Source organism: Vulpes vulpes, chromosome 1 (assembly GCF_048418805.1).
Source record: "Vulpes vulpes isolate BD-2025 chromosome 1, VulVul3, whole genome shotgun sequence".
NCBI lineage: Eukaryota > Metazoa > Chordata > Mammalia > Carnivora > Canidae > Vulpes > Vulpes vulpes.
Window position 1 is genome coordinate 161595508 of NC_132780.1, and position 15515 is coordinate 161611022.

A 15515-nucleotide genomic window follows, 5' to 3' on the forward strand; every position below is an offset into this window, starting at 1 on the left:
TTTTGCAACAAATTCTATACATAATCATTTTTCCAAACATTTGTATAAGCTCAACTTTATTCAATATTGAGTCGTTTGTTATAATTTTTAAAAAAGCATACATGCCAAAATAGTAAAAAGAAAAAAACACCTCTAATTATTAAGTGAATGTTTATATAGCCACCATACTTTGATTTTATCTGTGAATGCCCTTGTATGAATATTTTTATCATGAATCAACTCTATTTTAAAAACAATTTTAAATTTATATAAATACTGGGTAAGGATATAGAGCTCAAGTTGAACTCATATTCACGTAAACTATTTTTTAACACTCATCAATATGGCCTTACTATATTAGGAAGATACGATAATTAGCATTTTAAAAACTAACAACTTAAACGCTCTTGTTAACTTAGCAATTTAAATGTCATATCACTGTAATTCTGGAGGCTAGCAATGAAAAGAGAACCAATAAATGTGCCACATTTTCTGAAGATATGAGAAGAAGATTATAAATTAAACAGTAACTTTCATGCAGACAGTGAAAGTTAAACACATTCTAGCGTGAAGCCACATCAACTTTAAAATGTTGCTTGCAAGGAAGAAAATCTCATTGCTCCACAGTTGCCATTTATTTCATTTATTTGAAAGGTGTAACTGATACTCTGACCCCACGCAAGCAGATTAATCCAAAAAAAGTGTTAGTCACAGTAATGATATGTGTATTTGCTCAAGCCTTCATTTACATATTGCATCTGTTTGACTTACGCTAAAATATCTATATCTATATATATCTATATAAAATTAATTCAAACCATGAATATTTAAAAACAGTGCTTATGACAAAGAAGACTAATACTAAGCAAAGTGAACATAAAGCCAATAAGATATCTCTGTTTCTGCTTGAGTCTACATATAAAAATGTACATGTCGCATAGGTCTTGACCCTAACATGTTTTTATAATACTGCACAGAGCATGTCGATAAAAACAAAAAAATATATAAATGATTTGAGTATGATTTCTGGCATATTTCTACTAGCTCCTACTGAAAATGTTTCACTGTGTTTTGCGGACTAATTTTTTAGGAAAAAATGATTTTTAGGGGATCCCTGGGTGGCGCAGCGGTTTGGCGCCTGCCTTTGGCCCAGGGCGCGATCCTGGAGACCCGGGATCGAATCCCACGTCAGGCTCCCGGTGCATGGAGCCTGCTTCTCCCTCCGCCTGTGTCTCTGCCTCTCTCTCTCTCTCTGTGACTATCATAAATAAATAAATAATTAAAAAAAAAATTTAAAAATGATTTTTATTAAAGACAGCTTGAACTGCTAAAAACTTTGGTGAAATTTATTTGTTCATTATTTATGTAGTAATTTCCTTGGAGAAAGACTCTCAAAGTAATATGGCGAGACTCAGACTGTCCCTTCTTTATCAGACATGGGAAAGAGGCAGCAGGTGACACTGAAATACATCTCTAACTAGCTGGACACTTAAGTTTCAAATACTGGAGTATTTGTTCTCAGGGAAATATTGATCTGTAACCTTTGGCTAATGGGATACTATATGTTTTCAATTAAATATCACTGTTACAATGTATGCAGTAGGACGAGAAAGGTCAAGTCCGGTTACCTGGAACCATACCTTTCCAAATTTGTGACAGCACTGATTGATAAAATCCCAGGAGAGTACTCCTTTCTTCCCACACCCCAAATTTCAAGAAGTAAAACAGAGAAGATGCTGCTTTAAAGGAACCCAGTGATGATAAAGGGATGGAGGAAATTAGGGAGAAAAAGTCCTTTAGAAAAAAGAAAAAGACTATCTCTTTTGGATTATAGACTGTGTCATAAATGCTGAAGAAAAATTAGGGGGAGGTCCCTTATACAATAAAACTATGCTTGATGAATAAACTCTGTGCCAGAAGCATTTTCCAGGTTCCGTATATATAAATATATTTTTCTTCCCTTCAAAATAAGGTTCATCTGCTGGAGCCAACTCAGCCCAACGCAGTCACCATCCAATGCTGCTATTAGCTTCCCAGGATGCTTCCTGAACATTTCACCCCTGTTTTCTGTGGTTCCCATCCCTGATTGTACATTAAAGTCACATGGGGAATGTTTTTAAATCCTGCTGCTCAGACCTATTAAGTCAAAATCTCTGGGAATGTGACCCAGTCGTGGACAGGTCTTAAAGCTCCCCAGGTGATTCCACAGTGCACCCCGGCCTGAGAAACACAGATTTAGGCAGACTCTACTTGCATAGCAAGCAGACACAGACATTCTTATTTCTTAGAAAATAAGATCAGATTTCAGGTGCACTCTCTTACTAACTCAAAGTTAAGTTCTATCTCACATATGGAGATTTCCTTTAAGCCAAAGAAAATAGGGCTGTGATTTCTATAGTCCCTACAAGGTGTTTCCTTTCAGCAGGAAAATGGGAGACTCCTCTACACTGGGGCATTTAGCAATATCAGATTCATCTGGAGGCTTGTTAGACCACAGACTACTGGCTCCCCCTGCAGAGTCTCTGATCAGTGGGACAGGGGTGGGCTGGAAAATTTGTATTCCAAAAAGGGTCCCTGGTGGTACTGACGCTCCAGTGAGCACTCTCTCAGAACCACAGCTCTAAAAGGAACTTATAAGAAAGGCTGAGGAATCACAGTGGGCTCTGGTACAACAGAACCAGCTAAGTCAATGATCCACTTGAGGCACCAGAATTTCTTGGAAATTGTGAACAGAATGAATAGGGTCTAAGCACAAAGAGAGTACCTACTCGTAAGTTCCTGAATCAGTAGCTAAAAGTAGGACAAAGATGAGTGGCTATGTGATTCTTTTAAAGAAACTACTCGGTTCTCTTTGAGATGAGCTCTGAGCTCTCTCCATATTTGATTTTATCCAGCCTCTGAAAGTTTGGAAATTGTGCCAGCCTTACAAGAGGCTCCAATTAGGGTTCATTTTTTCACATACAGCAATGCACATGCCAAAAAAAATCAAATATAATTAACAAAATTGTTCCAGCTGAAACCATCGTTAGCCAAATACATCAGCAATTCATTTATAGATCCAAAAAGGCAGCTTGCTTGTCCTCTGACCCTTCACACCATAATATTTATCCCTAATTGGAGCACCACCATTAAAAAAAAAAATACTTTCTCTTGTTTCTGACGCCACATCTTTCTGAAGTTCCCTAGAAAGCGGTCACTCACTCATGATGTAGAAATTCTTCATTTTGTTTAGCCTTCTCTGTAAATTATCCAGGACACACACCAGCCCCAGCTGACATACTTACCTCAATGAGCAAACACCATGTGAGGCAACCAGTCCTCCTGGAAGTCCTGCTTAATACCTAACACATGATACTTTTTTTTTTCAAAACACTGATTTTTTTTAAGGACTTAACTTGCTTTAAATAAAAGGGGAAGAAGCAAACTTTCTCACATTCCCTCACATGGTAAAGAAGGAAAAAAGTTCAATAGCACTTCAGAGCTGGAAAAAAATCCATCAAAACCAAATATCCAATGTCACTTTTTAAAAGAAGAGGGAGGCAGCTTCAATTCATGATGTAATTTGTCTTATGACCTGCTAACAAATGCTGTTAATTTAATGGATACAAACAGTCTAAGGCTGGTTGCCACCTTCCAAGACCTCTACAATGATTTTAGAGTCTTAAAAAAAAAAAAACCACTGAACGATCATTCTTTAAACTTTACAAGATCCTGTACAGTTTATTTTGAACTATGACTGAGGCATAGGGTAACTGAAAGAGATCAGTACTAAAAACCAAGGGACTTTAATTCTAGTTTTTGGTCTCCTATTGTCTACAACAAGTTAAAGAGGATGTTGTATAATAGTTTCCTGATCTTTACCATCACCACTGGATGATACATCTCCTTATCTCACAGGATATCTGGAGCTTGGAAGGATGTATAGATACATCTGAAAAAGGACAGCGTGTGTTCTTTTATTCCACCTGGGCAAAATGCCTTACCTTTAGGCCCCCTCAAACCAAGAGCACCAGGGGGGCCTTTAATGCCTGGGAGGCCACGAAGTCCCATTTGGCCTGGGAAACCATTCTCTCCAGGAGGTCCTGGGGGACCAGGGGGCCCAGGCCTTCCAGGGAGTCCAGAGGCTCCTGAGTCCGGTCGCTTGAGACTAGCAGCCATCTCAGCAAGATGCTCTAAAAGATAATAAACAAAACAGCCCAGAGAAGTCAGAAACATGAAAGTAAATTCAAAGGAAAAAGGGGTATTTCAAGTGTCTTTTTTTCTGTATGTGTCACCAGAGCTTCAAAATTGGTAGTGAGAAGTGAATAAAGTTGGATCATTTTTCCATGGACTTTCTGCCAAGAAGCTTCACTGGTGCTGTTTTATTCAGCTCTCCCTGGATATATTTGGTCCTGCTGTTCTGAGACAAGGGGAGGGGGGTTAAAAAAAACATACACGGCAAGGCTTTCGGGTGAGCAGTGTTCTCAAAGGATGAGTGTGTCACCTGAGTCTCGGCTGGTTATCTGAAAACCCAGGACGGGAAGAAAATTAGTTTCTTAGGAAAGGTAGAAGTGGATGTCCAGAAGCTTTTTAAAAGCCAGGGACATTGTCCAGAATTAGTACTGAGAGAGCATTTGAGACCTAGCCCCACATCTTTAGTTTGAAGATACTGAGTGACCTAAAATATCCTGAGCATTCACGACTTCTTATAAATTCCCCTCTCAAAAGTTTTTTCATGCTTGGAATAGACAACAGACATTAAAAATAGCCTGCTTCGTGGGAATGTTCACAGTCTGTCTTAAAAATTAATAACTATGTGGGCTTTCTCAGAAACCATTAAATAGATTAAGAATCATCCACGAAACCATGAAAAGCAAGAAAACTTTCCTATAAAAATACTCTGTGGGAAATATGCCAGTGCAATATTTTTTAAAGGTGTGAAGGAGATTATGAATTGGAAACAAATTTCTAACCAACATTTTAAAATTGTTTAAATGTGAACATTCTTGTTTGCCTTATGTAAGTAAGAGTTAGCATAAAATTATAATTTTCTAGGGATGTAATGTTTAAAATTGAAATATCCTTTCAAGATTAAATGTCTGCAATGTAGAGACTTATATTGGTTTTCAAATATAGAAGTGACACTTCCATCCTGGAAAACTCTATAAGTGTACTAGACGAATCAGACTATCTTATGAGCATACAAAAGAAGAGTATTTATCGTGACAGAATTAGTTCCAACCAAATTATTTGTTAGAAGGACCCAATTTTACAGGATCTCCCCAATTCCTGTCTCCCGAGTTTCTCCCTTTCCTATATGATAGTAGAACTAGACCAATTCTAAAACAGCTATGGCAAATAGCAAGTGCTATAGCCATAGATGTATTTAATTTTTTTAAAGATTTTATTTATTTATCCATGAGAGACGCAGAGAGAGAGAGGGGGGCAGAGACACAGACAGAGGGAGAAGTAGGCTCCATGCAGGGAGCCCAATGTGGGACTCGATCCCAGAACTCCAGAATCACACCCCGAGCCGAAGGAAGACACTCAACCACTTAGCCACCCAGGCATCTCTCCATAGATGAATTTAGATAAAAGTTAGCAAATGTAAAAATATATCACCATTTGGGTAAAATAGGAGTTACTGATTTTCTACATATGTGATACATTAGTAGAGATAATGTCCTTTATGCTTCTTATGGGCATGAAGACTGTCAATTACTTCACAGAAATAATTGTGAAGATTATCTCACAGAGAGAGCCAGAATCAGTACCAGGTACACACTAGGTGGAAGGATGTTAAGGAGGGGAAAAATACCTGAGAATCTCTGTTCCTAAGGGGGAAAAAGTGCACATGTATGCATGCTTTCTTGTAAATTAACCTCCTTGGCAAAAAAAAAAAAAAAAATACAGGTATGTATGCAAAAAAGCCACTGAGAACAAAAATAGACTAACCCAAAGGCACCTGGGTAATGCATTCAGTTAAGCATCTGACTCTTGGTTTTGCTCAAGTCATGATCTCAGGGTCCTGAGATCCACCCCTGCATGAGGCTCCATGCTCAATGGGAGTCTGCTTAAGATTTTCAAGATTTTCTCTCCCTTTCCCTCTGCCCTTCCCCTTGCTTGTGTATGCGTTCTCTCTCTCTCTCTCTCTCTCTCTCTCTCTCTCTTTCTCAAATAAATAAATAAATCTTTTTTAAAAATAGGCTAACCTAGAAAGACAACATTTTTCTTTGAGGTAATATGCCATTCTGTGACAACAAATTAGGTAAAGCAATTAATACATTATTCAAAACCTCTCACCTTTATTTTTTTTATCAAATATATTTTTCCACTATGAGTTCTGGGTCTTCTTTTTTAAAGATTTTTAAAATTTATTAATTCATGAGAGACAGACACAGAGAGAGGCAGAGATATAGGCAGAGGGATAATAAGCAGGTTCCTGTGGGGAACTCAATGCAGAACTCGATTCCAGGACCCTGGGATCATAACCTGAGCCAAAGGCAGAGGCTCAACCCCTGAGCCACTAGGCATCCCCCAAATCTCCCACCTTTAAAGCACATGAAAAGTCAAGATATTATTATTTATTTACCTTGCATGACTCTCATGCAAACCTGCTTAATGTGCTGATCTGTTGGTGCTCTACCCTGAGACAGGAAAAAAAAAAAAAAAAAAAAAAAAGACGGTTTATACACAGAACCATAAAGAAGACATTGTTAAATCGTAACCTGACAGACTCAGCAAGAGGCCAGGTGGCTGGATTTACAAGAGAACTCGCCCACACTGCTGAGGAGCTGCTGTCTGGGCTAGCCTGGCTCCCCACCCCTTCTGGTGCTGTGAGAAGTCTAAGTCTAAGTCTGGTGCTGCTCTAAGTCTCCAAAGGGAAACCCCAGGGAATGCCCACTACTCACTGGAGGACCCTGGATGCCGGGCAGGCCAGTGGCACCCTGCTCTCCCTGCACACCTCGTGGTCCAGGCGGTCCTCTGGGTCCTTCCTCACCAGGAAGCCCCCGACTTCCTTCAGGCCCCCTCAAGCCAGGCTCCCCAGGGTTACCCACCTAGAACAAAATGGCACATTATAAAACCAGGGCTATCCACAAGTAATGTGTCTGCTTAGTATTAATATAAGACTTACATGAAATTTTGGGTTTGCCAAGAAATGTTTGTTCAGAGGTTACAAATTCTCAAGGTAAAGACACAGAATGCCACAGTGTCTGAGATTTCCAGTTCAAATAAAGTTTTTCAAAACTTTTCTTTTTGGTACAGTTATTGTTTCAAAATGTTAATTGCAACAAGACATTTTTAAACTATATTCTTTATACTTTAAGCCACTTCCTAAGAACAAGTTAGTTTTTAATAAGACTTGATAACTTTCTCTGACCACAAAAAAAGCCACTGAGTTCATACAAGACATGTTACTTTGTATCATCAATACAGAAAGCCTAAAATAGTTTTATAACACTCTGGAGAATTTGAAGAAGCAGATGTAATGAGGAATTATAAAATACTAACATTAACTAAATACATTTAAAATGCTGCACTTACAAGGAATACACTTAAAATACTGGAACAATGAGTGAGTCCATAATTTATCTAAGTCTTGCGGAAGTTAAAAATCTAAATAATACAGAAGTTAAAAAGTAAACCAACTATTTCCTTAGCACAAAAGCATATACTGGTTAGATTTCTGTTCTGAAAGCAGACCACTAAAAGCATTTTTTTAAAAAATGTCCCCATCCACAAGAACTGCTTTAAAATGAGATTAAATTAATTGACTTTCTGTTAAGCTACCTCTGGTAGAATTTATGGAATAGTAGTTACAGTGTGCCATTGTTTATAGAATAAGAATGAGAAGATAAAAGGACAGGAGGCATTAAGAGAGTGCTAGTGCTCAAGATAATGTCTATAAGGCAACTTAATCCTGCTTCTTTCTCATATGCAACATTTTCCTAGAAAGAGTTAACTCCTTCAAACAGATATTTTAAGCTGAAGGAAAAAAGGTGATGAGGCAGGGTTTTCACTAGACACATTGGAATAAAGCTCAGCAAGTGTGCTTTTTCAAATCTCTCTTTATGCAAAAAACTGATACTCCTCTAAATCGTCAAAATAGTTTCTATGAAGAAATTATGGCTTAAAGGACTTGGCAAAATATGGCTGTCATCCTTTGTTGTTGGCTGTCAACAAGAGAGAGCTAAGGGTGTGCTGTGGAGGGTTTGGACTTGTCAGATAACTACAGTGTAAAACTGTAACAACTATTAAAACAACCCAGAGAAGCCAAAATTAATTTGCAAATGCACTAAAGAACTGGAAGAAAACAAAGGAGACTAAATCAGTCTATCATCTTGTTGACAATGTTTGAAATACTGCTAGAAAGCGGGATGGGGCATTTTTGATGAAGAGATCAAGGACCAACATGGCCAGGACATCTCAAGGACTGCAGGTCTTTGGAAAGAATTTCTCAATTGAGTGGTATACTGAAGTAGAAACTGGGGTACAGACTTCACCTACTATCAGATTTGTCCCTACTGAGATTACTGAGCAAGGTGAACATGTGTCTGCTAGTAACCATTTCCCATGACTTCGGGACAACACACTTCAGCTGCATCAGAATTACGTGGGTAGTGTCAGAGAAGAAAGAGGTAGGGAGGGAGGTGATAAATCAAGAGTTAATTCCTAGTAATATACCCAAATTTAAATGAACTTAACTCGTTTTGATCACTGCATTGTTCATTCACTTTTTCCTCTTACAGCTTGAATTCCTACCATTGAACATCACTGATTATTTCTAGATAGTGACATTGGATTTCTATTACCACATCCTATCAAGGTTTACTCTTTATATTTCTTCTCAATCCTAAACCGTTTCTGTCAAAGATTCTTAGGTGTAAAGATGTTACTTGAAGCCCGGGACTGTCAGTGGTGTTTCGAGGCAATTTGTAAACAGGTGAGTTAATACAGTATAATAGTTTCCATCTCAGGGATATGTAAAGAGCCCAGGGCTGGCACTGCAACCAAGTCTGGGATGCGGCATCCTCTGGGAGAGAGTTGAGCTGAGGATCCGGGCTAAATGCCTAGGCAGGAGACAGCTATTCTAAGGAAAGAGGAAGAGTGTTCCAGGCTAGGAGAAAACACAAGGCATTAAACAGCATGCCAAGTAAAAACAACTGCAAACAGATGAAAGTAGAGATGAAGTTGGCAAGGCAGAGACCACTTCATCAAAGACTTTGTATATTTTAGTAAAAGTCAGATTTTATTCTATCAAATGTTATTCCTGAAGGGCTTATGCAGAGGAGGGATAAATAATGGGCTTTATCTTTTTTCTAGATGACACTGGCTGCTATGAGAATAACATTGTACAGGGGCAGAGAGGGTGGAAAAGATTCCAGAAATAGGAACTGAAAGATGAACTGGGAGCCAGTGGTAGCGGTATTTGTGGTTAAGGTCTGAGCTTCATCTATTCCTTATACTTTCTTAAATTTCTTGTTGTATTAAACATGCATTCCTTTTAAATTAGTGAATCATCCCAGGTTTGCTAGTTCTCTAGTTGGTTCTATACTTGGTTCTATTAAATTCATTCTAGCAATTGGTCCTATTATCGGTTCTATAATTCTGAATACATCTAATCTCTATGGACATCAGTTTAGTGCCTATAATGATGAATTAAATGAGATTATCATTTTCTAGCTTTAATAATTGTCTATTATATTTTCTTATGCATTATGACTTTGTTGCTTCCCCAACTAGAACACACGGGAGGTTAATAAAATTACTGAAATATTTTCAATGGTATGACTGCCACTGAAATTCATTTATACTCCTGTCACCACAAAGGGAAAGTCAGTTCCTTTAAAATTTGTGAAAGAAATTGCCGTGTATACTCATTGAGACACTTGTGATAAAAACTTCCTTTAGAGTGGATTAATTCAAAAGGCAGATCCATTTACACTATTGTGAGTTGTTTGGGGTTTTTTTCCCCTTTGGATGAATCTATTACTTAAATAATAAATTTAGACATTAATTTCCTTGAAGGTTAGTCCTTGAAGAATTGAATTTTATAGAGTGATTGCATAAAGAAGAACCTTGCATTTTCTATAGCTTTATTGATTCTTTTATTTTTTTATACCATTATTGTCCATTGTACTTACAGATCCCTTTGGTCCAGGTAATCCTATCTCTCCCTAAATCAATAAAAAAAAATTATATTAGAACAATGCATTCACATTTGATGGTTTACTAAAAATATTTAAAAGATTATTGTGCTGCTAAAATCTATAGAAAACCATACAAAGATGAACTCTGGCACTGCAGAAAATCATGAGATTCAAAATTTGGATTCTAGTCCCAGTTCACTTAACTTTGTGAGCTTTGTAACCTCCTAGCCTTTGGCTAACTTATCTGTTAAATAACGGTCTTGAATCAGAGCTCTACAAGCCTCCAACCAGATCTAAAATGCTAGGTATTGAGAATTAAAATGCATTAGTCAAAAGATATTAAACTAGTATGCTGTTTCAAAACACAGTAGGTATTTAAATCTAATGTCTGGGCAGCCTGGGAGGCTTAAAGATGTAGCGCCGCCTTCAGCCCCGGGCGTGATCCTGAAGACCCAGAATCGAGTCCCACATCAGGCTCCCTGCATGAAGCCTGCTTCTCTCTCTGCCTGTGTCTCTGCCTCTGTGTGTGTGTGTGTGTGTGTGTGTGTCTCATGAATAAATAAATAAAATCTTAAAAAAAAAAACAGACTGACTTTCTCACAGCCTGTGTTTATAAAATGAAATAAAATAAACCTAATGACTTCATTTTTGAACCTCTAATAGTATTTTAACTCATCCCCAAACATCTATCAAATCAAATGTGAATGATTTTATGCTTAAGAAAGAAAATTAAGAGAGGAAATCTCTCACTCCTAATTCTAGATATGAATTCAGCTCAATCAGTTCATCTCTACTACAAAACAATGATCTAAAACATCCTCTTAGCCCATAAAATGAAAATTTTTAACAGAAAATAAAATAATCTTTTTTTCAAATTTACTTGGTAAAGAGCTTTGCCTAATTCAGATGTTACATTTATATTAGCTCTAAATCCTGAAAATCTGAATAAAGCAACATTAGTAGAATTTTTTCCTGCCCTAAGTGCTCTCTGGGACTGTTTTATGAGAACTGGCACCATGCCAAAGGACCAAACTTAAGTTTACACATTAGGTCATGTTAGATTGTGTCAAAATCATAAAGATGAGCCAGCAGATCTAACAGTTCTGGCAGTAAAGATAATTTTTTCTCATTATTCCTTCCTTCCTGGATATTTAGCAGTAGCATCCTCTGGAGACAGAGGTCACTTCTTTGGCAGCTTTTAGACCATGGAAAATACCCACAGTCAAACTTGTGAGCCACAGCTTTCTAACGATAATAAAATTAATTTTGTTTCCACAACAGGCACTATTTGTAGACTTTCTATAGTCATATAAGAATCACTTTGAATGTCTAGCTGTAAAGCCACAAGAAAGTCACCATCTATAAGAGAACACCTTGTTCTCCAAAGCCTTAAAGCCACGTCTATCAATTTTGGGGTGATTACCCTCTGCTTTACTTGAACTTGGCTGCACTTCTGGGGAGTCATTAATTGGTTTACATAAGAAACACCATAGCCACTGAAGAAGTCAGCAAGGGTAACAGTATCAAAGAAAAGAAAAATTATGTTTCTGATAAATTAGAAATCAGTACAGCTTATCATTAAGCAGAACCAAATGTCTTACAAGTTCACCCCTTTCTCCTGCTTCACCTTCTTCACCAGAGGAACCCTAAAAATTAAGATTAAAAGTCACATTTTTTAATTCTTAGTCCCTTGCCTCAGTTTTAACCAGTCAACATTGATAAGCATTACTAAGTGCCCACAGCGCCCCCCAGATCATGCAGAAATTCGAAATGCTCTCAATCACTTTTCAATCTAGCTGTCAGTGCTTAGTCCATATCAGAAAAGAGCCTAGAGAAAAGACAGAAGGTAAGGTTGAGTTTTTTCTAAATTTAAGGATTAATGCTTGTATCCAGCAATTTTGTGTAATTAACTAATCCTTGAAGAAAGGCTTTAACTGTAGAAAGAGGAACCCAGAGAAAGGACTGACTCTAATTCATATTCATAGTTTATTTGTTAAGGTCTTAATACAGAAAACCTCAAAATATGATGATGGGGCTACAGAAGGCTCCATCAGTCCCAGGTCAATCAATCTGGTGAATGAGGGCCAGGGACACTCTTTTCCATGTGTAGTCTTGGAGGCAGAGCCATCATCAGCTCCAGCATATTAAAATAGTAGGTAAGGTTATAGACCAAACTAAGCTCTAAATTTCACTCACTATGAAGCACGTTGAGAAACACCGCTAGCCTCATCTTTTAATTAGAACCCATAAACCGGCTGGTAAGTACCCCTGCTGCTGAGGCACATTCATGCACAACACTGACTGCATCCCATACTCTTCTCATAGGACCTACCCGTTCACCTTTTGGACCAGGTTCACCGACTACTCCCTGTAATGAATAAAACATAACACTTTTTCAGTATTTTGACATTTTCAACTATATAATTTCAAATGAACCAACTTCCCTTATCAAGCTGGTAGATAAGAGCAATTATGAATAATGCAACAGATTAGGACTTGCTCTTGTCCTCACAACAAACACAGGGCTCCATGCTGGGCACAGAATCTATTTAAAAAACAAAAAAAATCAGGATAACCTAACAACAGTCAGGTAAGACCTGAAGAAACTGACCATTGTCCAAAAGTTGGCAACATGGGTATTCTCTGATCATGTCTACATAAAATTTGGTAGGAATATAAATTTAAAACTAAACAGGAAGTATGATTACAACTGAAGTTTTTACTTTTCTCAACTTTTAATTTTTCCTTCTAATAAATTACTATATTAGATTTTTTTGCTTCTTAATCTCAACTCTCAGTAATTTAGACACCTTTCTTGATAGCTGTCTATGAGAATTGCTATAAAAATCTCCACCATGGGATCCCTGGGTGGCACAGCGGTTTAGCGCCTGCCTTTGGCCCAGGGCGCGATCCTGGAGACCTGGGATCGAGTCCCACGTCGGGCTCCCGGTGCATGGAGCCTGCTTCTCCCTCTGCCTATGTCTCTGCCTCTCTCTCTCTCTCTCTCTGTGACTATCATAAATAAATAAAAATTTAAAAAAAAATAAAAAATAAAAAATCTCCACCATGCCAAAAGCAACCTTGGTTTCTCCATATACTAAAAATCATGCTTCTCAATAAGAACCTTTTGGGGGGCTAGATATCTTACCCTGTCACCTTTCATTCCAGGAAGTCCAGGGGGGCCAGGCAAGCCAGGGAGGCCAGGACTACCAAGAGAACCCTGAAAGACAAACAGAGTGTCTCCAGAATCACTGCAACACTGCAGGCACACAAGGCAGAAAAAAAACGTTGGGTGTGTTGACTCCTGTCTAAAATAAATGCACTGTGGTTGGTTTAACTCTGCTCCTCAAATCTCCCTGTCTCTCACACTCTCAGGAAAAAATAGGCCAGTCCCTCCACCCCTCTGTCCCATCTCTGAGGTTCTCAATTCCTGGGCTTGCAGTCCTTCTCAACAGTGGGCTCTTTCAGTGGAGTCCCTGCAATGGGACTTCTCTCACTGTGTAAACAAGCACTGCTCAAGAAGTAAAAGGCAGCATTCACGCATACTTCTCCTCAATTCCAAGAACAACCAAAGGCCAAATGTACCACTTCATGTCTCTCCTGATTTCAAAATGTATGCTACAAACCACACTGATTAAAATACCCTCTGAGAGTATCCTAGATATAATTTGAAATATTACATTTACATTTTCACACATTCACATAATAAGAGAAATCAAGTAAAGATGATTAGATCACCCTTTATACATTGTTCTTTTCTCCTTCCTTATTTTTAAAAATTGGTTGTGTTTTTTATAAAGCAAATAAACCTCTGGAGACTAGAAATATTACTTACCAGTTTACCTGGTAGTCCTGGGGGTCCCACTGGTCCTACTTCCCCTCTACTGCCCTGGAAAAACATAAACATGCCTGTCAACTGGATATTTTGCCAAAACTCAAATGCTTAATTACTATATCAGTAAAATAACACTCTACTTAGGTTTTTGTTTAAGTACACAAGTCATTAAAGTATTTTCCCTATCTTCTCCTGAAGGCAGAGATCTTTACACAAAATGCCTATAGCCTCCCCAGTGTTTATCCTTTGATGAATGTGTTAATGCTGTTCCTTGTGATTATAGCCCATTAGACAAAAATGATGTCTGCTACATTCTGTGAAGTCACAGTAATTTTCAGCATCTAAATCACAATATAACTTATATTATGGTTATCTGAATACATGTTTTATCTTTTCATTTAGATTGTGTTCTTGAGGTATAGGTATATCAATTTGGAATTCCACCTAATGCCTAAAACAGAGAGTAAGTTTCAGGTCTACAGGATATTTTAAAGCAGCATCTGGCAAATAATCTTGAACTGCAAAAGAGTGGGGAAAAAAGAGAAACAAGACAGAGATGTTTGCCTTTAAATTACTAATGCAACTTCAAAAAGACAGAGATAATAGAAATTTACAAAGTTTCTGACATACAAAATTCTTTGTTCTACTCATTCTTGTTCTAAACATGTCTTAAGAGATTAAATAAACTTTGAAAGTATAGTTTATAATGAAAATACACCAAAAGCAATATATCATTTTGCGAGCCAATTTCAATTCTTTATTTGAAACTCGAAGCCCTTTGAGAAAAGGAGACACATGAATTCTTCAATTTCTTTCCCCAAGAACCTTATACAGTTTTATGCAGTCTGACAAAAGCTTGTTTTATTTCTAACACATATTCAACTAAACTTAACATGAGGTTATTGGATAAATAATCACATTTCCTGGATGGTGTTTATAAAAAGGAAAGTAGTCTTTGGAGTTCATTTTACTTTTAAATGATATGACAACTTCATATTATTTCTTGTTATTTATAAATGCTTCTGCTAAGACTATCCTGATCTGGCCCATATGCTATTCATTTGTCTCTAAGTTGAACCAAGTGTCAAAATCCATAATCCTTCTGAACTTTCAGTTTCTTTACAGGATAAAAAAATGTCTGCCAAATTACAAGTCTCTAGTTTGAGCTATAATTAAGTGGTAGTTGTTTCAAATGACTTAGAGGTGATTTAAGTGAAATGCTCTTAAATACTTTCCAAAATTTTTATATATAAGCAACCTGTCTAGTATGTAAGTTTGAATGATACAATACACTGGCGCTTAACCCTTGTGAGCAGCTTCAAAGCCTGAGGCAGAGTTCTATGAGGATGGGCACTTGAAAGATGTAAGACCAGATGATAACCAGCCACTGTGATAGATTCTTCTATCCATAAACATTGGGTTTTGCCCCACTAAGTTAGCCCACCATTTGAAAGTTCAAAACAGATTTTCTTCAGCATATCTGCTCTGTTGGCATTTTCAAGTAATTTCTGAACTGCATCATAATTAAGATCCTAAAGGTCATTGGGTTAATATGACTTTAATTCAAAGAG

The 15515-nt window shown here is 37.5% G+C and overlaps 1 protein-coding gene across 1 annotated transcript in view; it reads right to left on the reverse strand.

The window, feature by feature from the left end:
• Nucleotides 1-15515, reverse strand: part of COL9A1 (collagen type IX alpha 1 chain) — an 82494-nt gene that overhangs the window by 11401 nt on the left and 55578 nt on the right. The window contains exons 29-36 of the mRNA XM_025991130.2: nt 13945-13998; nt 13258-13329; nt 12442-12477; nt 11711-11755; nt 10104-10136; nt 6870-7016; nt 6551-6605; nt 3963-4151 (exon numbers count right to left, since the gene is read on the reverse strand). Of these exons, the coding sequence (XP_025846915.2) occupies nt 3963-4151; nt 6551-6605; nt 6870-7016; nt 10104-10136; nt 11711-11755; nt 12442-12477; nt 13258-13329; nt 13945-13998 (631 nt within the window). The remainder of the gene's footprint in view (nt 1-3962; nt 4152-6550; nt 6606-6869; nt 7017-10103; nt 10137-11710; nt 11756-12441; nt 12478-13257; nt 13330-13944; nt 13999-15515) is intronic.